Consider the following 27,580-nt stretch of genomic DNA (forward strand, 5'->3'; position numbering starts at 1 on the left):
AAAGCTGAAGGACTTCTGAAGCAGCTTATCTTATGCAGACTTTTGCTAAGTCCAAAATAGTTGCATACCACCTTTATTTATACTTAAATAGAAAGTGATAAAAGTGGGGAAAAAGTGTGAGGGGAGCTGAATCTTTCCAAAAGGCATTTTTATTCCCAGCCTGGTTTACTCCCAGCACTGGATTCAGGCTGAGGGGAAAGGATTTTGCATGAAAGATACAAGCAACAAGACAGACTTGGCTGTATGTCAAATGTGTACACCTCTACAGGTTTATCATTGTGTATATACTAGATGGTAAGCTATGGTAAAATGTAGTTTTTCAATATGTATGCAGGTAAATTACAGATCAAATTGACCATTACATTATTTTGTGAGATAGTTGAAAATTTTATTCTTGAGATTAGCAACTTTTAAGTGTGCTTTCCTTTTTTATCTGTGATTTCCTCTTGTTGTATACATCTGTGCTGTGATTTTGCTGTTGTATGCTAACAGAGGCCACGTGTGTGTACCATATGAAGATCAATGTTGTAGTTTCATCCTAAATAATAATATTAATATTAATAATAATAGAAATAGAGAGCAACATTGACAAAGAAAGAACATGGATATGGCTCACAAATGGAACTTTGAAAAAGGAGACAGAGGGCCTGATTCTGGCAGCCCAAGAACAAGCCATTAGAACAAATGCCATCAAAGTCAAAATTGAAAAGTCGATGACAGATTCCAAGTGTATACTCTGCAAGCAAGCAGATGAAACAATAGATCACATCCTCAACTGCTGCAAGGAAATCACGCAGACAGACTACAAGCAGAAGTATAACACCATTGCTGAGATAATTCATTGGAACTTGTGCCACAAATACCATCTGCCTGCGACAAAGAACTTGTGGGATCACATGCGTCAAAAGGTCATAGAAAATGAACATGTCAAACTACTCTGGCTTCCAAATTCAGTCTGACAGAGTTTTGGAGCGCAATACTCCTGACCTCACGATTGTGTTAAAAAAACCAAGTACAGATTGTCCACATTGCAATTGCAGGTGACAGCAGGGCTGAAAAGAAACAACTGGAAAAGCTGACACAATATGAGGATTTAAAGATTGAACTACAAAGACTCTGGAATAAGCCAGTCAAGGTGGTCCCAGTGGCGATCAGCACAGGTACAGTGCCTAAAGACCTTGGCCTGCACTTAAATACAATCGGCGCTGACAAAATTATCATCTGTCAGCTGCAAAAGGTCACCCTATTGGGATCTGCACGCATTATTCGCCAATACATCACATAGTCCTAGATACCTAGGAAGTGTCCAACATGTGATCCAATACAACAGTCAGCATAGTGATCTTGTTTGCTGTGTACTAATCTTGTTGTGTTTCAAATAATAATAATAATAGTAATAATAATAATAATAATAATAATAATAATTGTTATTTCTTACATACCTCTCCTCATGGCTCAAGGCGGATCAAAACCACACAAATACTATAAATTCTCAAGAATAATGTGTAAACCAATCTGTTTATTTTTTTTTATTGTATTAATGCTGCTAATTCATCCTGCTAAGCAAAAATAGGAGCAAGCGAAAAGCTTGAAAGAACCAATCCCATTCCATGGGGCCTCATAAGCTATAGCAGTAATGATAGAGAGACTCTTATTATTACTGTAAGCTTCAAATTCCTTTGGTAATATTTTTCCACCCAAGTTTTCCCAAATCACTCAGTCAGTTTAGAGGAAGAATATTTTTTCCACTTAACAACAGTCCAACTATCAATTGAACTGACATTTTCTTCCTGGTGGGACAATGCATCATCCTTGTTACAATTAGAACGGAATCCACGGCTTGGTTATCCTCAGACACGTATCAGAGAAATGTGATCTCCACTGAAGCATCTTGTCGTGACTGCAACAGCTTGTTAGACATGACATTTTCCTTAGCTTCATATCTGAGATGAGCTACAGCAGTAGAGTGGCACCTTTAGACTCCGCCACTTGTACCAAATCTGAAACAACAACAATGAAAAAGTACTGAGATGTATAGTGGGAAACAGTTCAAATAAGATGGATGTCAACTTTAATAGAATAGCTCAAGGGGTTAAATACATACTAAACTTGCTTAAGTCAAGTCACTCCTGACTTTATGACCTTGCTCTCAGCTCTCACTGCCAAAGTTACTGGCAGAGTTTCAATATAGTCTTTCATAGTAGAGAAAAAATGCTCAGTGTGTGTGTGGGTTTTATTTATATGTATGTGTGTGTGAAAGGCTTAAGGATCTCTGAAGGTAGTATATAGTCAGTCTTCAAGTCACTTCATACTTCATGAAGCAGCTAAAACAGTGTTTCCTAAGGAAAGTCACAAAGTACAAAAAGGGACATTTTCTCACTCATGTAATATTATGTGAAAGCCCTAATTTTGGGTTAATGCCACTGCTGACACAGCACTCAGCCATATTTAAAGGGGATGGAAGGAATTTTCTCAGGGGGAATGAAAAAGCTTGGTGGAAGGATCCACCTTAGTGACCTATTCCCAATCTCTTGACTGGAGTTAACTGGACCTTTTTCCTTGGCCTGACCTAGCTGCAGAGAACAGATTTTTGCACAACAGCATCAACTAGATCAGTGGTGCCCAACTTTTTTTTGACCAGGTACCACTTGACCAGAAACAACCTGACTAGGTACCAGCTGAACGGGAACCACTCCCCAACATTAGTGCCAAAATGGTTATGAGTCAGTTTTATTGTCAACTTTAGGGGTGTTGTTTCACAAAAATGCATTCGATAGACCACATCAGCTCTAGCTTCTGATATAGAGCATAAGACATCCAGTAGTAATCATCTACGCACCAACAGAAAACCATATTTAATAATCTAGAGCTGATGCAAAAGTAGTAAACTTTCATGGGTAGTCGGCCTCTCCCCTCTTGACATCCTCATTGTCTCAGCACATGGACCATATTTTTGTTCTTGTGGACCACTGGTGGTCCATGGACCACAGGTGGGAATCGCGGAACTAGATTAAGCACAATGAAATAAGAGCACCGAATTAAAACACCAAATTATATTGTGAAATAAAATGGAAAGTTATTTTTTTTCTTTTAAAAAAGAGGTCACACATTTAAGGGACATATTTAAAATAATAGTATAAGGCAAGACTTCTTAAATTTTTCCACTTGGGACCCCTTGCAACCTGAAAAATGTATATGTGATATAGAGTATTCAGGCAGTCTCCAAGTTATGAACAAGATAGGTTCTGTAGGTTTGTTCTTAAGTTGAATTTGTATGTAAGTTGGAACAGGTACATTTTTAAAGTGTAACTCCAGCCATATAGATAGATAGATAAGCCTAGAAATCACACATTTACTGATAACAAATCAGCATTTGCAAGGCTTGCTAACAGGATGATTTTCTTTTTAATAAAGTAGAGCTGAAGCATCTTCTGCAGAGTCCCCTGTAAGCACTGCACAACAGATTGGCATAAATGTCTAGAACATTCACTATGTGACATTCAGAAAATGTTTCCAATTTTTTCGAGCTAACATTGAGCTATGGGCTGGAACCCATAGTTTTAAGAAGCAGTGTAATAAGGCATAGAATAAAGGAGCAAAAGAAATTCAGGGAACCACTTTTAAGCATTTTAAGGATAAGCAATTGTATGTCCATATGAATAAACTAAAATGAAAGTATTAAACTACAATGCTGTTGTATTTTGTTGCTTGTGAAACAACCAAAAATGTGTTTTAAGCAATTGGAAGAAAAAGATACAATTTATTTTGGAGTAAGATATATTTTACCTCTTTAATCAGCACTTGAACTTTGCTCAGTAACAGCTTTTGCATAATCCAAAGGCAGATTGAGACCCACCACTGGGCCTACAATACTTAGCCATGAGATGATGTAATTTGTACTCCTACAAAACAAACATACAAGAAAAACAGACATATTATAATTGCGATAAAATGGCCTTCAAAGTGATATTTAAAACTTAGATGCTACTAGGTCAATCATTTAAGGAATGAAAATATTCACCCTGTCCAAAAAATCCAAAAGTAAAATCTCATTTTGTCATTTTATATAAGGGACACCACTACACTATGTCATTGTATATAGTTGGTATTGAGCCTCCACAGATTTTGGTATTCAAAGAGGGTCCTGGAACCAAACTCCAGTGAATACCAAGTAACTGAGAAGTAATCTTTTGTTTCTGATTTTTCTGTCTTTTGTTTCTGATTTTTTTTGTTATTTTCTCTTCCTATTTCTATCTTAATAACCATGCAGATAATACTTTTCAAAAAGTGCAGATTTAAATAATCATCACTTGAATCTTACAAAATTATTCCAAGAACTATATCCATCCTATGGGCCTTAAAGTTCTTAACTACAGATATTTTTGAGTTTGAATATTATTAGCAAATGAATTAAGCAAATAAAGATGATGCTAAGGATGCATAGCAAAACACCCAAGATAACATTTAAGAAATACCTAGCATGTCCAATGAAGTGTCCCCTGTATTCTCAGGTTTGCTATATACAATGACATGTAAGACAAGCTTAAGAAGCTGAATCTTAATTCCAATATGAATTTGTTTGACTTGACTACAAAATACTTGTTGCATCTTTTAGGAGTAGCTAGTCACCTGAACTATTCTGTATTAGTATATAGCAAACCTGTATTCTCAGGTTTGCTATATACTATGACATGTAAGACAAGCTTAAGAAGCTGAATCTTATTTCTAATATGAATTTGTTTGACTTCACTACAAAATACTTGTTGCATCTTTTAGGAGTAGCTAGTCACCTGAAATAGATGTAGACATTCATTAATATTTTTCACATTAATGTAGGGTGAATATAACAATCATGTAAGTCTAATATTTCGAACTCATACAAGTTACCTGTTTTGTTTATGTGAACTTGATAATACTGATGACATAAATTGATTTGTTCGGCAAGGATGAAGTACAAAGAAAGGCTGTCCAAGTAATGGATGTTCCTGAAAAGAAGCAATTATGCTTATTATTATTATTATTATTATTATTATTATTTCTTACTCATCTCTCCTTGTGGCTCGAGGGAGGACAAATGTAGTTAAAACACTTCATAAAACATTACATAAAATACATGTATTAAAATGCATTTCTATGAAATACATATATTAAAATACACAGAATAAAGTAAAATACAGTAAACACAGAATATGAGTTTCATAGTAAAGAATTGACTGGCTAGGCCTGCCGCAAGAGATAGGTCTTCAACCGTTTCTTAAATTCCAACAGCTCATTGACGTGTCAGAGCTCCTCTGGTAAGTCATTCCACAGTCTTGGGGTGGCCGATGAAAATATCCTCTAGATGATGGTTGCCAGTCGGCTTCTGGTTGGCTGAAGACCGAAGTGTATGGGGTAGATTACATGTCAGTACTATGGTTTTACTAGGGTGAAATATAGTTTATAGTTTTAAGAACTCTGTCTGTGTCCGGTGAAGGACGGCATGCTATGTAATGCTATACAAGCGTTAAAAGCATAGATGTGATTTATTGCCTAGAGCAGGGGTCCTCAAACTTTTTAAAGAGAGGGCCAGGTCACAGTCCCTCAAACAGCTGGAGGGCCAGATTGTAATGTGAAAAATATATATCTTATTTGTATTGCAAAACATTCTTAAAAACAATATAATAATTAAAATGAAGAACAATTTTAACAGATATAAACTTATTAGTATTTCAATGGGAAGTGTGGACCTGCTTTTGGCTGATGAGATAGGGTTGTTGTTGTTGATGATGATGTGCTTTCAAGTCATTTCAGACTTAGGTTGATTCTGAGCGAGGGCCGGGTAAATGACCTTGGAGGGTCGTATCCGGCTGCCGGGCCTTAGTTTGAGGACCCCTGGCCTAGAGCATGAACTGTGAACATTTCCTGTATACGTCACACAATCCAATGATGTGGATTTGAGATAATGGACTGCTGGGCATTCTCTTCCAGTCATGCTGGGGAACGAGCAAGACTTGTGTGTGATTTCTCCTGTAAATAGTTTTGTTTATTATTTTCTGTAGTTTTAGAAAGTAACTAAATAAAGTACCACTTCAAGGATTTGAAGTTGACGAAGGACTGTGCACTCTGTTTTCATTGCGTGCCTCATTGCAGTTGCATTGAGGCTGAATTTTACTGACATCACATAGGGGAAGGTAATCCTGTAAGTAACCTGGACCAAAACCATATGGGGCTTTAAAGGTCAAAACCAACACTTTGTGCTCTGCCTGGAAACTAACTGGCAACCACTGGAATAACGTCAGTATAGTAGTAATATGCTCACTCCTAGACATTCCTGTAACTAGTCTACCTGCTGTTTTTCGAACTAACTGAAGTTTCTGAACTTGGTACAGAGGTAGCCCAATGTAATGTGCATTGCAGACGTTCAACCTTGAGGTTACCAGCGCATGCAGTACCATCTTTAGACCCTCCAATTTTAGGAAGGGGCACAGTTGGCAGATCAGCAAATGCTAATAGTAGGCACTCCTGACTGTCACATCTATCTCGGCTGACATTTTGAAGAGACAGATCCAGGAGCACTCCCAATACGTGAACACAGTCATTCAGGGAGAGTGCAACCCTGTTCAGAACTGGTTGACACACTTCCATCCCTAGGTTGGGACCCTTAATGGGAAGAACCTCTGTCCGGTCTAGATTCAGTGTCAATCTGTTTTTCTCCATTCAGCCCATTACCTCATCCAGGCATTCATTTAGAAGAGACACACTATCCTTAGCTGATATTTGGATTACAAGCACATGATCATCAGAATACTGATAGCACCTTGTTCCATGCCTCCTGATGATTTCTCCCAGTGGTTACATATAAAAGCATAAATATAACACTATGTAACAAAATTTGGAAACTTTTCTGTACCTAGTTTGAAAGTGTTAGTTCCAGTTTAATTGTGAAGTACTTACTTTGAAAGTAGTTATACTTTTGTGGCTGCCACAAACTATGTTGAATTTGTTTAGACTCAATGAGATATTCATTTTAAAAAACTATAGCAAAATATGCTGCAGAATGTCCAGCAAAAACAATGTTTTTGCAGTTTAATAAACTTTTTCCATGTTTTATGATAGAACAGATTAGGAAATGACATTCCTAACAATAACAACAGCTTATATAAGTCTTCTCTTGTTTGTTCCATAAGCTTTACAACATTCTCATTTTATAAATGAAGAACAGAAGTTAAGAGATAGTAACTTGTTGAAAGTATTCAAGAAAATTTAATCTTTATTATGATTTGAACCCAAGCCCTTTCTACATGTCTAACAGTATTTTCCAACAGACCATGCTCATGTATTCACCAACAAAAGGATTTCTATCAACACACTTAGGAAGTTTGTGTTCATGATTTTTTTTAAAAAATGAACACAATATAATATAAAAAAGTGAGAAATCACCAGTGTTCCCAAGAATGCATTTTTGTTTCTATACGACTTTCATCCAACAGACATTCTACAATTTTAGAAAAGATAGAGAAAGAAAGCAGGTTCCCCCATCTGATCTCTGGAAAGCTAGACCCTACCTCTCCCTACCAGACATCCATCAGCCATTTTACCTGACTGAGGAAATATAACATTAAGAACAACATTAAGAACATGCACTTCAGTTTTGTCCTCTTTTTCATTTCCCATTTACCTTTTCTACATAAGCTCTAAGGTAAGTGCTACCTTCTTACTTCTCTTTTGCTACTATCTGTCACTTTGAAAGTCTTTCCCATTTTCCAGCTGGAGCATAATGCAATGAATTTGTGTACTAAAAACATAACCTGAAAAATAATTGTAACAATCACAATATCACATGAGCATTATTCTGATTAATACTAAACAGCAAGATGAGAATGTTCAAGGTACTCTATCGAAGATGCAAAAATATCATTAGCATATGTCGGCATGTTTCAGAAGCGTGTTTCAAGCAGGCTTTTAAAGATTGCAAGACAAAATAGAATTGAAAATTAAATTAAATTTAAAGAAATGACAGTGAACAAAGAAGAGATCAAAACATTTTTTTAAAAAATATACACAAATATGTACTATCTTCATGGGTCATTTTATGTTCTTGTAGCTTGGAGAGGGAATTTATGATTCAATTTTTATATACACAATTGGAAGGCTATTGTCTTTCAGACTGGACTCGTCGATTTCTGAAAATGCAGTAAAAATGCCATTGAACCCCATTAATCACCCCAGAACTCAAAGGGTTGCTCATACCCAGAATCATTTTGATTATGTTCCCATAGTTTGGCAGGGCTCCTTACGAATACACTGAAGGCATGTTTAATTTCCTCAGAGACTCCCCCAAACTCCAAGGATAATTATTTTTATTGGAACCTGATATACCCGACATATAAGGTTTGTATTCTAGATGTAAGAGGTAAATGGATATTCAAATGGAAAATAATCACAGTTGCCTGTAAGAATAATATTGCTTATTTATTTGTTTAAAACATTTATGTTCCACCCTTCTCACCCTGAAGGGGACTCAGAGCGGAGCGGAGCATATAAACGGCACACATTTCAGTACATAAAATGACTATAAATATACACAAACACTAAAAACAGTTACATCTACTTTAAATCAGTTGTTAACAATTAACAATCAATGTACACCAGGATCAAACCTATAAACATGTTTCCGACTACAGATCCTGCTTCACATATTATACTTGTGTAGACCTAGAAGTAAAGTTTTGTGTCTACACAGGGAAACCTGGTACAGTGACAGCACTTGAATCTGATCAGCCATCAATGTGCTGGAACTCAGCAAACGCCATTTCTATCTGAAATACATGGATTTGGGAACTATACATATACATCAATAAGTGCAGTACTTTATTACTAACTTGAACAGTATGACCCTTGTGTCCATGGAACTGGTGTTGATTGTTCTACTGATCCATCTTTATTTCAATAGAGTTAGCTTATTATCCATGTTCTCTCTAGGTACTTTCCAGGTTCTCCACTGAGACCCTATGGGATTCCTGGGCCAGACATCCTTTATTTCAATAGAGTTAGCTTATTATTCACCATATTGTGTATCCACACAAGCTCCAGGAACATATTCCCTCCATGGATCTGGAAATCATATTATACATTATTGTAATCTGTGTGTGTGTGTGTGTGTGTGTCATGAGCACTTCAGAAAAAAACAATGCATTACATCATTTTATTTTATTTTATTTGGGCAAATGAAGGATAGGAATACTGAGGATGGAGCCTGTTTCCAGCTGGGTACTTTCTTAGAGGTATTTTAATAATTTTAAATGGAGCTTTAAATTTTTGATGTAATTTTGATATAATTTTGATATAATTAAATTTTTGATATATTTTAAATATAATTTTTGATATAATAGAGTCATTTTGATTTAATGACTCACATTGTGCTATATTATGTAACATCATACTGAATTGCCATTAGTCCCAGCAGCACTATGTAAAACCAATAATATAATATTAATAATAAAATAAACATTATTACACAAAATGCACAGAGACACAACATCTTTTACTTAACTGGACAAGGGAAGACAGAATAATATTATAATTGTACCAGAAGTAAACACGAATTCATGCAAAGGTATTGCTATCTGCTATCTGTATTAATGAACTAATGCCATTATGAAGTAAGCGCCAATCTGAATGAAAATACATTAATCCATGCAGCTGTTACAATGTATCCAAAATGTACGTTTGGATGTGGCAACAAATACAGTGGACAGGGCCGTTAGTCGTTGAATCAAACTCAGATATGGCTATATGGTAATAATGTTTTAAATTGATTTTTACTTAATGTTTTATCTACTGTGTAATGTTTTATTGTAACGTTTTGTATGTTGTCGTCATTGAATTGTTGCCATTGTAAGCCGCCCTGAGTCCTCCCTCAGGGGTTGAGAAGGATGGGATATAAATGTTTGAAATAAATAAATAAATACATTAGCGATGGTGATTATGTAATGATTAGAAGCACAAATTGTAAACTTCTTAATCTGACACTCCATCTTGAGCTCAAATGTCCTTCCTGGTGGTCTTTCCTACCTTGTGTAACATTTCATTCTTGCAACATCTTCCTCGATGTCTCACTTCTCTCTTCTACATCTCTCATACCTTTTACTTATAAAGCCATTGACTAAGATGTTCGGGTATCACAAAGGCACAATATCATGGCTTCTTAGCATTACTACTTTGATGTCATGAAGGGGGATCACAACATTTGATCAAAGCAACTAAGTGTTCCTGAGATCCCTTTTGTGAAGCTTCTGGCAAAATTCTGGAGTTCTCGTTCCCTGCAGTAACTGAGTCTGTCACTCAACCTGAACCTCTGAAACAGGAGCATATTTCATCCCAGTTTGCCTCTGCCCTCTCCCATTGTTGCTTCCCCTGGGTTCAGTATAAGACTGCAAATTGACTGTGACAGGGATCTGTATTTTTATACTCTGCAAAGCAATAGGCCAAAGATGGAATATGTGCCACTGCTACACAAATGAAGTCCATGGCCACCCTAAACGAATACAACTTTCACCTCTGTAACAGCATATAAGATTTCAAATTGTAAATTATAGCTACAGGTCAGCCATGTCAAAGCCTTCTCCTAGAATGGGATAGATGGCATTTGTTCCTTAAAACAAAATATGTATTTTCTCTAGCAATTCACAAGAATTTTGTGAATGACCACATAGGCTAGCATTGTAAGCACCTGCCAATCACACATCAACTTTGCTTATCTCTGCTAGTCCAGAAATAGAAGCAGGAGCACATTAAATTAGAGCCAGCAACCTAGCTCCAAATCCATTAGTATCAAATACCTCCACTATGTTACTTCATGTTTCATATTTGGAACTACCATTCCTGAAGATCTATATTAGAAAAACTGGTGATAACATGGCTTGCACAAATGTTTTATACATGGCATGGTGTGCCAATCATTCCATAGTTTTCTCAAATTTGTGTTACCCCACTGACTTCCCCTGATAGAAAAGCAATTTCACGTACTGAATTTTCAGGAAAACTTGATATACCTTTATTAGCATTATCTCTGCAGTTAAAATGTGATTTAATCTTCTTAATTACAAACCATGACCAAGACACAGTTAGTGTCACATACATAACCAAGATGCATACATTAAAATACTGGAAAAATAAATTTAAAATTAACTTGTTCACCATTTTTCCCAAAAAAGTAAAAATATTAATCATTTCACATATATGTACCTTTATATTTCTTTTTTCTTCCAAATCTTTTTCATAAAGACCTTGGTTCTATGATATCAATAGTTCAAAGCCCAAGAACTAACAAGCAAACCTATTGATTTTTCTCTAACATTTCCCCTGACCTACATCTTGTATATTTGTACTTAGCATAATTTTTAAAGAATCTTTTTATCTAATAATGGCTCTGATATCATGAAGGTCATTCTGCTGTCAGACACCATTTTCTGTTTCGAGGATATTGCTTTCCCCACATTCAAAATGAATGAATAATCATTGGGGAAAGCAAGAAGAATCAGTATCATACTGGAAAACCACCAGGGCATTAATGATAATGAGCAGCATATCCCAACTGCAGCAACTGAACTCTGTCGCACTGTGCCTTGTGGAGCCATTAAGAGGGTTACAGGCTTCAGGCCATTGTGATGATGAGAACCTGGCCCTTGCAACCCATGGATGGGAGCAATGCGGCAAGGCTGAGGAGCAATGATATACAGGCGCAAATTATTTTGTGAAAGCCTAAGGCAAACTTCCCCAGTTGCCATCCTCTAGTCCAGTGTTTCTCAACCTGGGGGTCTGGATCCCTGGGGGGGGGGGGTTGCGAGAGGGTGTCAGAGGGGTCGCCAAAGACTATCAGAAAACACAGTGTGGGAAGTCTGGCCCAATTCTATCATTGGTGGAGTTCGGAATGCTCTTTGATTGTAGACTAACTATAAATCCCAGCAACTACAACTCCCAAATGACAAAATCAATCCCCCCTCAATCCACCCGTATTCAAATTTGGGCGTATCGGGTATTTGTGCCCAATTTGGTACAGTGAATGAAAATACATCCTGCATATCAGATATTTACATTACAATTCATAACTATACATTACAATTCATAACTATAAATCCCAGCAACTACAACTCCCAAATGACAAAATCAATCCCCCTCAATCTATCCATATTCAAATTTGGGCATATTGGGTATTTGTGCCCACTTTGGTCCAGTGAATGAAAATACATCCTGCATATCAGATATTTACATTACAATTCATAACAGTAGCAAAATTACAGTTATGAAGTAACAACAAAAAATAATTCTATAGTTGTGGGTCACCAAACATGGGGAAGTGTATTAAAGGGTCGTGGCACGAGGAAGGTTGAGAAACACTGCTCTAGTCCTTGTGCCCCATGTAATGCTCTTAATAGCAGCACTTATAAACCTGTGCCATTTAGTTTCTCTCTCACACAGCAGGCAGTTTGTTTTTAGACTTTCTATTAAGATAGTACATTAACATTATATAAATAGAAACCAGCATCTAGCTCCTCTAATTTGTTTTTACTTATGACAAAAAAAATATCAGTTCATAGTCAAGGAAGGGAAAAGTGCAGTCCTCCGGATGTTTTTGGCTAGTCAGTTCCAACGTTCCACACTGTTGATTATGGTGGTTAGGGATGATAGGGGTTATAATCTAATGCCATCCAGAGGGCTACATTTTGCCCACATTCAGCAGCAACATAGAATAATATAATTCTAGAGTTGAAAGGGGCCAAAGAGGCCATCATACCCAACCCCCTACTATGGATGAAGGCACAACTAAATATTATAAATGATGGCTACCCAACTTCTGTTTATAGACCTGCAAAGACAGAGAATCTATCACCCTATGAAGCTGTCCATTCCACTGTTGGACAATTCATACAATAAAGAGGTTCTTCCGAAATGGAATATCTTTTCCTGTAATTTGATTCCATTGGTTCATGTTCTATTCCCTATAGTACCAGAAACATGCTTGCTTTAGCTCCTACATCCTTTCAGATATTTGAAGGTAGTTATCATGTCACCTTTAAGGCTTCTCTTTTCAAAGTTAAACCTACCAGTTCCTTGGCTCATACATAGCATGTGGTCTACTAAGACCCCTAGATTCTCTTCATATACACTGCTTTCAAGCCAGGTGTCACCTATCCACTTATCCATGTTGAAATCCACAAGTGTACATATCAAAGTGTAGAGATGCCGTTAACATAACTCTTATTCCTCTCGTGTTTGGTCTACTTGTATGGAAAAGGTTATACCTTTTCATTATGATATTATTATATTGCAATCAAGAGAGTTATCTCACCACATTTCAGGGATTCCTATTTAGTTATATTTGGCTTTCTATCCTTAAAAGTTCAAGTTCATTTTGGTTTTTCCCATGTTCTGTATATTAGAGACATCTTATGGGCTATTTTCTCTGGCTGCTTGTTGTTTTCTGGCCATTGTCTGCTTTTGTATTATTGTCCCATTTCCCCCTGTATTATTAAGCCTATTGTTCCAAGTACTAGGTATCACCATGCACTAATGTATCTATGTTCCATATCAGTTTAAACACTATCCTTGTTTCAATATGATGTGGAGTACCTTTGGCAATTCCAAAACTTTTAAATGCTGCAAAGTCACATTTTTACTATAACTGTATTGATCCTCTAAGTTGCTGCTTTAATTATCAATATTGTGAAAGAGAACACATGAGCCCCAAAAATCAAACTAAGCTTTTAGAGGACAAGTTCAACCATGGTCTTTTCTTAGTGAGTTGTTAAGAAGATTGATATATATATCAAAGGTTAACCCCATGAAACTGAAGCACATTGAAACAAGTTGTAGATAATTGCCAATCTAGTGAAAGCTGGAAGAGTTAGTTGCTCGGGGAATTGGTAATGGAACACACAGTCATTTATTGCTAGGTCATAGGCCCAAATTTGGCTCAGACTGCTAGCATCAGAAAGTGATTACTTACAGAAAATTAATCAATAGCACTTATTTAACAAAACAAGAATTAAAAAAGTTCCCTCACTCCAGAATATGTACTATATGACAGCACAGATAACAAAATAATGAAGATAATTAATTTCATAATGTTGTTATCTAGGAATGTAATACATTCCATGGATAAGTCAAAACTGGGATAAAGTTATTCTAACATATTTAAAGGAAGTCATACACACGTATTTAGTGAGTCTCCAATCAAATTATAATCTTCTTGATTTCCCAAAAGATGAATTCTAACCATGGAATTTATTTATGTTTCATAAACACTTAATACATATAGCCTAAAGGTAATTTTATGGTTTATTTTTAACAATTTTGTGCATGAAACAAAGTTTGTGCATACTGAATCACCAGAAAGCAAATCTATAAATATCATAGCCATTCATGTGGGTTCATGTGCCTATGAACCCACCAGGAGTTTGAGATCTTCCGGGGAGACCCTGCTCTCGATCCCGCCTGCTTCTCAAGCTCAGCTGGCAGGGACGAGAGATAGGGCCTTCTCGGTGGTGGCCCCTCGACTGTGGAACGCCCTTCCTACGGACATTAGACTAGCACCATCTCTAATGGTATTCCGCAAAAAGGTGAAGACCTGGATGTTTGTGCAGGCGTTTGAGTAATTTAGTGCAATCTGGTAATGGAACATAGGAATGGAACAATGGACGACGAACCTGGACTACGCTTGGATGATGAGAAGATTGGGTACGGTTGTTTTTTGTAATAATTGTGCATTGTAATTGCTTATTGGTAATTTATGGATAATGTGTTAAGTCAATTGTTCTAAGTTGTATGGAACCACTGCTGTTTCTACTGTTTTTACTGTTTGTGAACCGCTGTGAGTCGCCTTCGGGCTTGAGATACAGCGGTATATAAGCAAAGTAAGTAAATAAATAATAAATAATTCTAGATTTTTTTAGTTTTTTGGGTTTCAGAATTCTGGATATGGAATGTTCAACCTAGGTCACCTTTCTTCACTAATAAAGATGCGCATTTGAAAGATGCAGCTTTGAAAGAAATGATATATCCCTTCCTTGCCTAATCCATAAACTGGGATTGAGAAGAGGTATTTTTTTAAAAAAGGAAGGGCCATGAATATGGAAAAAAGAATGCAAATGTGCTAAACAAATATCTTGAAAAATCTGTATTCTTCATGGTTCTTTATTGTTGTTTTTGTTGGGCAAATTCAAGACATCCGCCCCACACAGAATTAGTAGCACTTGGTTTCCATATGTAAGGTTATGTACCAGTTACAGAAAAGAGTAATGAATCACACTGAAATTTGCCAGCATAAAAATTATTTAAATGAAAAATCAACTTACTTTACTTACAAATTAATCTTTTGGGAGTGAAACTGCCACTGTGCTAGACCATTCCATGATTAATGGAACATTTCAGAAATCCATCTCACACTTTCAGGGGAAAAAAAAACTTTTAGACAAGTGTGGAAATATTTTGCCGAAGCTTATATTTATACCAGGCTTTTCCAACCCTGAAGGGGACTCAAGGCGGCTTGTTGTTGTTGTTGTTCATTCGTTCAGTCGTCTCCGACTCTTCGTGACCTCGTGGACCAGCCCACGCCAGAGCTCCCTGTCGGCCGTCACCACCCCCAGCTCCTTCAAGTTCAGTCCAGTCACTTCAAGGATGCCATCCATCCATCTTGCCCTAGGTCGGCCCCTCTTCCTTTTGCCTTCCACTTTCCCCAGCATAATTGTTTTCTCTAGGCTTTGCTGTCTCCTCATGATGTGACCAAAGTACTTCAACTTTGTCTCTAGTATCCTTCCCTCCAGTGAGCAGTCGGGCTTTATTTCCTGGAGGATGGACTGGTTGGATCTTCTCGCAGTCCAAGGCACTCTCAGCACTTTCCTCCAGCACCACAGCTCAAAAGCATCGATCTTCCTTCGCTCAGCCTTCCCTATGGTCCAGCTCTCACATCCGTAGGTTACTACAGGGAATACCATGGCTTGGACTAGGCGGATCTTTGTTGCCAGTCTGATGTCTCTACTCTTTACTATTTTATCGAGACTGGACATTGCTCTGCCTATATGTAAGCCGCTCTCCAAGGCGGCTTACATATAGGCAATTATTCAATGCCTTAAAACACGTACAAATAACATTAAGATTAAATTAAATTAAAATTAATACATATAGCATTTAAAACATTTAAAAACAGTACATTCAATATAAAATCACGCTATCCATAATCATAATTCGAAGATGTACCGTAGTCATTGCACATACTCCAAATCTGTTATTGCACTGTACTATTCTCCGAAAGCCTGATCCCAGAGCCAAGTTTTTTACTTTCCTTCTGAAGGCTAGGAGGGAGGAGGCTGGTCTAATATCGCTGGGGAATCCCACAGCTGAGGGGCCACCACTGAGAAGCCCCTGTCTCTCATCCACACCAGTTGTGCTTGTGAGGAAGGTGGGACAGAGAGCAGGGCCTCCCCAGATGATCTAAATCTCCAAGGTAGGCTGGAACTGTTTTGGGCTTTATAGGCTAAAACCACCACTTTGAATTGTGCTCGGTAGAAGACTGGCAGCTAGTGGAGCCGGCGCAACAGAAGAGATGTCCTCTCACTGTACGTCGCTTCGGTAATCAACCTGGCTGCTACTCATTGGACTAATTGAAGCTTCTGAACAGTTAATATAGTTAAATGTTAACATTTTTGGAAAAGAGCATGATACTGATACAGATATCTAATTAAACAAAGTTCTGTTAATTCAAAACTTCCTTTTCATATTGACCTTTTAAAACTCTCATTTATGGTTTTTATCTATTTGGAAACTGGAGCTTCTGTTTAAATCCTTTTCAAGAAATCTTAGTGTAAGGGAATGCCTGAACATTTAAAATGACACTCTGACCTCTGGCATTGACATTTTAGACAGTAAAATGTGTAGGAAAAGTTTCTTTGTCAGCCACACCAAAATTAAATCAAGACATACCTTTGTTGTTTCAAGTCCCTCACCCTCTTTTTAACATTGACTAAATAAAGTATCATTTCTACAGATCTCAACATGAAAAAAATATGGAACATCCTCACTTAGTACAAGAAAACAAACTGTGCTGAATTTCAAGGACTGACAAGGCAGAACTTTCAGATGAGGTTATACAACTTTAAACACGAAACACACAGTGAGATAATCCCTAAAATAATACATGAAATATTGTCCATGTCAAATTTCAATTAACGACAAATGTCACTTTTGGGTAATGGATACAGCAAGATAATTAGTTCTGGATAGCTAGTATTGTGTGTTTTACTTCCCTTCCCCCAAACAGCAGGTATTTTGTTGTCGGTACATTTCCTGTAACAGCACCATTTATTTTCCCTGTCATAACTGGAGTTCTTCCAGTAGTAATGGCTTCTATTTTCTCCAGTGCTACATTAAACTGCCTTGGAGCATCCATCATCGCATTTATGGCCTCTCCATTTCTCCTACAGTGGAAAGGGATTGTTGTCCAAAGTATCCTCTGCCACATTGAGTTTTGCATGATGTAGCTTTGATGGAAATCATTCATGGGAGGATGTCAAGACTTTTATCAAGGGCAGCAGAAAACATTTGTGCTTTCCCCCCTCCACTACCACCTGAGACCTCAGCTATTCTTACAGTAAAAAGAGGGAAGAATTTTTGAAAGATCTTTCCTGGAATCCTTGAGAAAATGATCATGAGCATTCAATTACAACATTTTCTTAGTTTCTTCATTTTCCATTTGCAAGCTATGACCAAAGAGATCATATTTTCAAATTCTAAATAATGTAACCAATGTAGATGTAACACACAATCTTCATGTGTGATATCAGCACCACTAAATGAATATTCTGCTTTCTGCATGTGTCTTGCTTGTCGATCTATGGCAACCCCATGAATTACAAAGGGTTTGATTAACCAAGGAATTCTCTGAGATGGTTTGGCCAGTTCCTTCCTCAGAAATATAGCTTATAGCACCTAGTATTGGTGGTCTCCTATTCCTAGCCAGAGCTGACCCTACCTGGTGCCTTAGGTGGCTCTACCAATGTAAAAAAAGCAAACTGACTCAGCTTAGCACAACAAAGCAAACTTTATGCCTTGAATTCTCCTTAATGATTTATCTGCTTGGAAGCCACTTTGAATTAGACTTGTTAGTGCTGTTCAGACATTGCCCTGACAGAAACAGAGGGAGAAAATATATGTACAATGTGGTTGATGACCAAGACTTTTTGTTTGTAGGCAAGATATATTAAATGATAATCCCATAAGGTAGGTTGCCTTAACGATTCCACTATTTCCTTCTACTATGTTATCTATATTTTCAAGCATAAATTGAAAGAGAAAATAGACATAAAAGAAACATCAGAAGAATAGTATATTACTGTGCATAAGTCAATGACACGTTGAGAGAAAATTTTGGGACCAAAATCATGGATTTTGTTATGACCAGTAGATACATTGAGGGCATGTAAAAATGTAAATTATCATATTAACAATGGGATGTATCATAGGCTTACACATGGATTTATTGCAATATTAAACACATGTATCATAAGTGAAGGCCTTTCTTTCCAGGAAGATTTTGAATTGAAGGGTCTGTGAAAGCTTTTTATAAAAAAAGCGGCTCAATCTATACACAAGTACATAAGATAATGTCCAAGTTCCTTTACTTTAGATAGTAATGCAATGGATAGTATTTCTTCAAGTACAACTGTTTGCAAGTTTCTGTCCATTGAACCACCACAAGGCAAAGGTATCTCTGTATTATCTAATCATGTAGATAATTTTGGATTTTGAAGTATTTCAGAATTTTGGACATGGGATGTTCATCCTGTACTTCTATACCACATGTACTGATGTTTCATGTCCTCATGTCTAGGATCCTTTTGTGCCTTATTATCAATGCATATTGCTTCGTAAAATGATATAAAGGAATGCTCTAATACCTTTAAGACTAACTAAAAAAAATTCTAGCATAATTTTTATAGATCCTACTTCATCCAAGCCTCAAGGATACTCTTCTAATGCTGAAATAAGCTGAGAAAGCTATGGAGGGACAGATGGGTGAAAAGTTCTCATTTATTACTCTGTCTGTTGCTTACATTACTGTTTGTTTTTTTAAAAAAAACATATCATTTCCTTTTCAAGGATATATAGATATCAATTGTGAGGGGGAAAAGAACAATTTTCTTCCTACCTAAAAGATTGGGTTTTTAATTGCAGAATAGATTGCTTCAAAAAGCTCTATTTTTAAAACAGTCCAGTTCGCTCAAAAATAGATACTCCACCATGGACATCAGAAGAGCTGCAATACCAAGTACAAGCCATGAGAATAAAGACAAAGATCCACCCAGAGGAAAAGTGTTCTTGCCATACATCAAGGAAACCACTGACCGCATAGGGAAGCTGATGAAGAAACATAACCTACAAACTATCTACAGACCCACTAAGAAAATCCAACAAATGATCCTCTTACCTCTGCAGGAGTCAAGCAGCTGTGGACAAGTCTACGTAAGGACCACCAAACTTAGAATTGCCCAGACACAAATCAAGGAACATGAAAGGCACTGCAGAGTAATTCAACCAGAGAAGTCAGACATAGCAGAGCACCTGATGAAGCAACCTGGACACAGTATATTATTTGAGAACACAGAAATGCTGAACTACTCTTACAACCACCATGTCAGACTACACAGAGAAGCCACTGAAATCCACAAGCATGTGGACAATTTCAACAGAAAGGAGGAAACCATGAAAATGAACAAAATCTGGCTACCAGTATTTTAAAAAAACTCTAAAATCAGGACAGTAAATAAAGAGCCACACTCAAAAAAGGGGAATTCCAGACAGGAAACAATTAGGGCCAGCCAACACCTCCAAGGGTTCCCCCAGGCAGGAATTGGACAGCTTTGTAGATGAAAGGCTATTCAATGCTAATCAAGGTGGCTAATTGGAACATTCACACTTGCCTCAAGCAGACAAGAGATCTTTCTCCCACCCTGGACATTCCACAGATATATAAACCTCACTTGCTCAGTTTCCATCAGACCTCACAACCTGAGGATGCCTGCCATAGATGTGGGCTAAATGTCAGGAGAGAATGTTTCTGGAACATGGCCATATAGCCCAGAAAACTCACAGCAACTCAGCTCAAAAATTATTTGTACTCTAAATGAGCGATGGATGACAAGGTATTTATGATAGAACAGTAAGATTTTTGAAACACTGTACATTTTTTTTAAAAAAATGGATACACATCCAGATCTCCAGAGCCAAAGGTGAGCAAAGGCACAGAAGAGACCTCTCACTGACCAATTTCTATAGTATTATGAAATTTGAATGTGTATTAACCAAAATGCCTTCCTTCATCCCTCCTCCCCTCCCTTACTCGCTGGAGAGAGATATATCAATTGATAACTCCTTTCCAGGAATTCTCAGCTCGTAATAAGTGATTTTTTTTTGTAGCAAGACATTTCACTTAGTTACAATAGTCTGGGTAGGCCTTATATATCTGGGTGTTTAGAAAAAATCAGTGTATTATATATATTAAACATCACAATTAACTTCTTTCAAGATTTCTTTTAGCTGTATTCTTTTAACATATAGAATGAACCATTTTCGGTTCCATGTGGGAGAAAAGTGGAAAATTAATAAATAAATATTCCTTCCTGCAAAACGGTAACACTAAGAACACAAGATAAAGCCTTAAAGGTTGCATGTTATGGGTATTAACAAGATAATGAAGATACGCTGAATGTAACCACCATGAGCACCAAGCTTTGACATCCTTATCTTTGAATTTTATTATGTGAAAGATCTTACAAGGGCCTTTCCCTTCACTAAACACCACAATTTGCTATTTACGGAAAAAGTGCTGCATTAATTTAGCAGCAACAGAAAATCCTAGTATGAAGTGAACATACTCCATTATGAAAATCAGTAGTTTATTAAAGTTTACACTGGAAAATTGGCAGATATGTTTTTGCTTATAGAATTGGCACTTCACTCATTCTTTCTTGAAAACAAACAGATGATATATTTTTCAATACATGCCAAAATGAAATCAATTTAGTTATCAACTTTTGGTAATCTTGCATGTAATTTTAATAAATGTGTTTGCAGTAAGTTCTGAAGTTTTAAAAATTTTTGACAGTCTAAGAATACATCCTAATGAACTGAGTAATAAAAAAAGCAAAATAGTAGTAAGCTTGTTTGGTACAGTTAACATATGATTTTGAAAAGGTAGCAAAAATGTTTTAGGATCCCTGTGAAGATTTAAATACTATTAAATAAAAAGAAGACAAAATTGTCAAAATATATCTTGAATTTTCTCTAGACACATAATTCCTCCCACTACTAATCAGTGGTCTACTATTATAAACTGCTATGAAAATTGAGTTTTCATATAATGAGAATATTATCATTTATTTCTGGCTACTCAGCGGTCATAGCAGAAGTGCATTGAGAGGGAAAGGTCTAGTTCACAATTTTAAAAATCCATCAATTCCACAAATATTCCTTTTATACTAAATATTCAGATAAATCTATTTTTGTATGCATCTAGATATAAAAGTATCTTATTGCATTTTTTAGTTTGAGAGGGAAATCTGTAGTATAACGTTTCATAGTCTCAATCTGCATTACATATGATGAAATAAACAGAGTTTATGAAAGCTTCCCCCCCCCCCCCCCGGTAGTGCAGCGGGTTAAAATGCTGAGCTGCTGAACTTGCTAATGAAAAGGTTGACGATTCAAATCCAGGGAGAAGGGTGAGCTCCCACCGTTAGCCCCAGCTTCTGCCAACCTAGCAGTTTGAAAACATGCAAACATGAGTAGATCAATAGGTACCACTTCTACAGGAAGGTAACAGTACTCCATGCAATCATGACCACATGACCTTGGAGGTGTCTATGGACAACTCCAGCTCTTTGGAGATGAGTACCACCCCCCAGAGTCAGACAGTACTAGAGTTAACGTCAGGGGAAACCTTTACCTTTACCTATGAAAGCTTATGCTACAGAATTCTCAAAGGTTCTACAGGATCCAGCCCCTTGCAATGCAGAAGAAATAGGAGTAGAAACAGTAATAATTGTTATTGATAAATTTATATCCTGCCTCTCTATTCAACCTGGAACAGAAAGTGGCTCACAACAGCATTAAAAAAAACAGAAACAAATAAAAACACAAGTGTTTTCATATTAAAACAAATTACAACAACAAAATATGACTGAGTTAAAAGCCATTTAAAACACATCAATGGAGCATTATAGCATCAACCAACACTTAAATCTCATTCCCCAGAAGCTAATCATAACACACCTGAATAAAAAGGGCATTTTCTAACAGTAGAAGAACAAAAGGTAAGGAAGGGTCCAGCCCATTAGTATCAATGGCAATTTCCATATCATGTATTACACATTTCATCATATTGGAAAGTAAATATTTCAGAGTGACTTTTTTCAGCAGTGGAAAGGTTCTTATGATTTTCTTTTCTACAGTGCCAATGCCACAATTTTCTGTAGCAACTGTTGATATAACTTAAATAGATTGAATATGAAGTTTAACAACCTTCTGTTAAGTTACACTATACATAACCTTTCTTCTGAGCAAAATCCTGCAATATGTCTAGAAAGATTTCTACATCTAAGAATAGCTACCTACTCACACTCCTTACTAGTCAGGCACAAAGATTTAAAACTTCCCTACCACAATTTCCATTTGCTGCGCCTTACCATCACTACATCAAAGCCTTCTCTTCAGAAACAGTTAAGAAACTCTTTCCTATTTTTTAAAAAAGAGCTCACCATTAACTTACTTGACATTCTAGAATAATGTTTATTGATTTTTGAGTTTTAACAGTGTTATAAATTAAGTGATGTAATGGACAGAATTATTATAGTACTATAAAGATCATGTCTTTCAGGTTCTTAACCACATATTGCAATAGAGTAGCAGTTGGATTAATGTTAAAAAATAGCTCAAGTTGTTGGTAACATCAACTTGATGTTAGGGGTGTTCACCTGAAAAACAAGACATGGCACTGAAATATCTTCGGAGTCACTAAGTAGGGAACTAAGCCTGTGATAATGTGATGCTGCCCTGCTATCAGAAAACCCTTCATCGGTTCTGCCAACAATTGGAATAAGAGCTTGGAATAATTATTTTGGAGGTTCAAAGTCCAATTGCTAGCAATTGTAATTTTGACCTTGGACCAAGCAAATACGTGAACACCTTGTCCTAAATAATGTAATCATCATTCTAAAATAAAATATTACACAATATATATTTAGTTTGTGGAGCCCACAGTGGCGTAGCAGGTTAAACCGCCGAACTGCAGAACTTGTGAGTGGTTTGAATTGTTAGCCCCAGCTTCTGCCAACCTAGCTATTTGAAAACATGCAAATGTGAGTAGATCTATAGGTACTTCTCCGGCGGGAAGGTAACAGCCCTCCATGCAGTCATGCCGGCCACAATACCTTGGAAGTGTCTACGGACAACGCAGACTCTTCGGCTTAGAAATGGAGAAGAGCACCACCTCCCAGAGTTGGACACTACTAGACTTAATGTCAAGGGGAAACCTTTACCTTTTTATATATTTATTTAGCCATTTGGGGAAGTGGAGAAAGGATGAAAAGGACCCTCCAAAGTATTCCAAATACCCCCACCCTAGGCCTCTACATCTCTAATACCAACCCATAGTTATTTCAAATACCACCAACACAGAAGTTATAACATTAATATACAGGAAAATAATATAAGGTTTTGGTATATTAATAGTGTTATCTTAACTATAAAATAAACAGGATTGGAAAAAATATTAACCAAAAATGTGTATATTCAAAGCTATAGTTATTCTAGACTTAGCCTTTCCTCTTGAGATGTAGCATCAGTACTCACCATTTGGATGCCTGACATCTGCTAATTTGATTATTCAAAGATTAGCTACCACCCCTTGAAGCCTCTCCCACTACTCAACCTTGAAGCTGCCCCATACACATTCAGACAGAGCACCAATGATCGCCATGGTTGCTACCCACCACTGGCTGCTTTGTAGGCTCTAGGAGGCATTTTGTCAGGGAACTGTTGGTGCTCCACCTTCCCCAAGTCCAATGTAGCTATGTGAATGTGCACACAGCAACACTGGGCTTGGGGAGGCCAAAGTACTAGCAATTTCCCTTGCCAACCACCTCCAAAGTTGCTACTCTGTGGGCTCTGAGAGGTGCTTAGACAGTGTGAGCATTGCTGCTCCACCTTTCCCAGGTCAGATATGGTACTACTGTGCACACGTGCTTCTGAATCCAAGTTCTGGCACAACTTACCTGTCCGAAGGTATCTCCTCCCATGAACCAGCTAGGACGTTAAGATCGTGTGGGGAGGCCCTGCTCTCAGTCCCACCTGCATCACAAGTACAGTTGGCGGGGACGAGAGACAGGGCCTTCTCAGTAGTGGCCCCTCGGCTGTGGAATGCCCTTCCCACAGAAATTAGATTGGCCCCCTCCCTGTTCACATTTTGGAGGAAAGTGAAAGCCTGGTTGTTTGAGCAGGCATTTGAATATGCAGTGTAACTAATATAGAAATATGGGACATTTGGATGATGAGACTGGATCTTGATTTTAACTATGAGGCGAGATGAGATGTTATGATGTTTATTGATTGTTATAATGTTATTCTTTTAACTTGTTTTTAACTGTTTTTACCATGTTTAAGTATTGTATTTGCTTTGTTAACTGCTCTGAGTTGCCCTGAGGGCTGAGAAGAGCGGTATACAAATATAGTAAATATATAAATAAATAATTGCAACTCATAATGGTATGCTTGGTCAGCTACATCAGAACACAATAAACTAAGCTATGACTACATGAAACTTTCTACAGCTTCTTCAGACTTATCAGATGATAAGAACATAAAAGGTCAATTTCTCTATATAGTATTTCACTCTGAGCCTTATGAGGCAAGACACAGGAGGAGTGTAATACGTTTTTTTCAGTGTTATGAAAAACAACATTCCCCAAATTCATCAAATGCAAATGCCCAAGGTTCTTCATGTTATGATATTCCTTGAGTTCGAGGTCCCCAGGGTTACCTCCTATACTATAGAATCAGTCACCTATCTTTCAGGTCTTTTTTGAGGCATGTTATTACATTTGGAAGCAATTGTGCTGGTAATATCACACTTTATATAGATTCTTGACACTACAACAGTACTCTTTTTCTGCACTTCTCTATGTTTATACTCCATCTTGGCAGGTTTCCATTCTCAGAATATGACCACCACTCTAGCATGAAAATCATCAAAATATATATACACCACATATACTAAGTGTCCAATGTTATTAGGAAGACCAGTGATTAATACCCTCACAATGTTCCAAAGGTGAACTCTGTGCTCCTCTGGTGACAAGATTGCCAGAGGCCTGTGATAGCTAGATAAAATTAACTTTTTTTTGGAATAGCACAAGTTTCCAGTTCCCATCTGTAGAAATAATCTCCTTAGTTAATTTAGATTTGACTTCTGAAGAAACATATGACCATGGAGCCTGAATTAGAGTTCGAAATTGATATAGTTAGAATTTAGAAGCTCTTGCTTTATTTGCTTCCTTATTAGTAACATCTCAGCTTTTCTTTCTTACTTACTTTTTTGGTAATGCACTGCCTTGTGGTTTTTGACATTTTTACTTTTGTAATTGCAACCCTCTCTTTACAGTGGTATATCTTGTGAATTCTATAGGTCTTTACTCCATTGACCACAAAAGACCCCTGAAGATGCCATGAGCCACAGATGCAGACAAAACATCAGGAGAGAAAAGTCAGGAGAGGAGGAGGATTATCATGCTTTACACATATCCTCGCTTTGACATTGGATACCTGCCTCAGCCCACTGATGTGATATACTATATTATGCTTTTAATGTATTGTATTTTACTTGGTTTGACTCCTTGTGTTATATTATGTTTATTTAGTTTATCCTCGGTTGTTATAAGTTATGTTTAGTTTAGTTTATTTCATGTTTCATCTTGATTGTTGTTTTTGGCATTGAATGTTTGCCATTTTTGTTATATTTTGGAAACTGCCCTGAGTCCTCTTGAGGAGAGAGGGTAGTTTATAAATAAAGTGTTGTTGTTGTTGTTGTGCTACTGGAACATGGCCATACAGCCCGAAAAACTCACAGCAACCCTCTATGAGTCTTCTTTGTTGGTTTATTCTGACTACTTGACAAGAGTCTTTCGGTGTTGTTTTCCAGACTGTAATCATATCAGGTTTTTCCCAGGAAGTTTTGCAAATTTCTACCAGAATAGTGAGAATTTTATTGCAGTCAGCCAAAAAGAGTTTTATATGTTCAACATCATTTGCTAATAATACAAGCCACTCAACAAGTGATAGACCCTCATTTGCCTCAGAGGATTAGCAAGGGGCTCTTCCGTGGTTTCACTACAATTATTTAAAGATAGTTCTGAAATCTGCTCCACATTCACACATTTACATGAGACTTGGGGAAGGAGGATTTAGGTCATGGAATGACAATGTATGTTTGCAAGGGAAATTGAAAGGCAATTCACTATAGTAATGTTATGTACTGCTTTCACATTATAATGCAGGGTTTTAACCATTTTACAAGCTGCAACCATTGGACTGTTTGTGCTGTGCTGTATGACAGAACTACAGTGGTCCTTGGGGACCATTATAGTTGATTTAGGAAATCAAAGAATTTTCACTTCTCCAAATATACCCTGCAATCTTTTTGTTGGCACAATGAACTCGAGAGACTGCATTATATATTTTACTCAATTCCATACGGGGAGCAACAGGCCACTATGCTATGTCTTTAGCGGCCTACTTTAAAATGTAAACACTAACAAAAAGAAGAAAAAGAAAATGATAGTGCTTGAAGGATTAGCAGTATGGTAGTGGCATAGCTTGATATATTTTATTTTACTCCTGTGTTTATCTCTTTCTTATCTCTGTTTCTATTTGCATTTCTTTCCTTCCTTGTGAAATGACTGAGTGAGGATTTCTAACTACAAGTAGAAACAAAAAGTATAAGAGGATTTTCTAACTATAAGGATATTGAAGACATGAAATATACTACAGAACTGTAAGAAAAACTGAATGAAGTTTTTTACAGGTTAGATGAAGTCATAAATGTTATCTGCTGTTTTCAGTTTGATAATATAAAATACAGTAATAAAAACTTAATAAGGAAATAAGATTATGATGGTGGCTTTTAATGGTACTACATTTCTGTTATGAACCCTTCTCTAAAGAAAGTAAAGGCTCAAACAAGATTTACTCAGTTATATACAAACAAGAAATGTGAGACGGCTTTGATACAGCAGCCCTCAAATACTAATATTGACCTTAAAGGGTCTTTCTGGAATGATAAGAAAGATCACAAAGAAGACTTTAATGAGTCATTCTTAACCTGGGGTGTGTGAACCCCTGGGGGTCTGAGATGTCATCACAGAGGAATGGATTGTAAATTATTAAATTATTAACTGCTATTGGTGTTGACACTGTTATTTTTAATTTGCATAGAATCATTACACTCAAAATATTATATTATAATAAGAGTGTGTGCATAAACAGATTAACTTAT

General features: G+C 36.9%; 1 protein-coding gene across 1 annotated transcript in view; it reads right to left on the bottom strand.

Moving 5' to 3' along the window:
• Window positions 1–579: 579 nt before the first annotated feature.
• The window catches only part of ATG10 (autophagy related 10), a 124,230-nt gene continuing 97,229 nt past the window's right edge, over window positions 580–27,580 (bottom strand). The window contains exons 6-8 of the mRNA XM_060761731.2: window positions 4,888–4,985; window positions 3,787–3,902; window positions 580–2,000 (exon numbers count right to left, since the gene is read on the bottom strand). Coding sequence (XP_060617714.2) covers window positions 3,791–3,902; window positions 4,888–4,985 — 210 coding nt within the window. The 3' untranslated portion in view covers window positions 580–2,000; window positions 3,787–3,790. The remainder of the gene's footprint in view (window positions 2,001–3,786; window positions 3,903–4,887; window positions 4,986–27,580) is intronic.

This window comes from Anolis sagrei, chromosome 2 (genome assembly GCF_037176765.1).
Source record: "Anolis sagrei isolate rAnoSag1 chromosome 2, rAnoSag1.mat, whole genome shotgun sequence".
NCBI lineage: Eukaryota > Metazoa > Chordata > Lepidosauria > Squamata > Dactyloidae > Anolis > Anolis sagrei.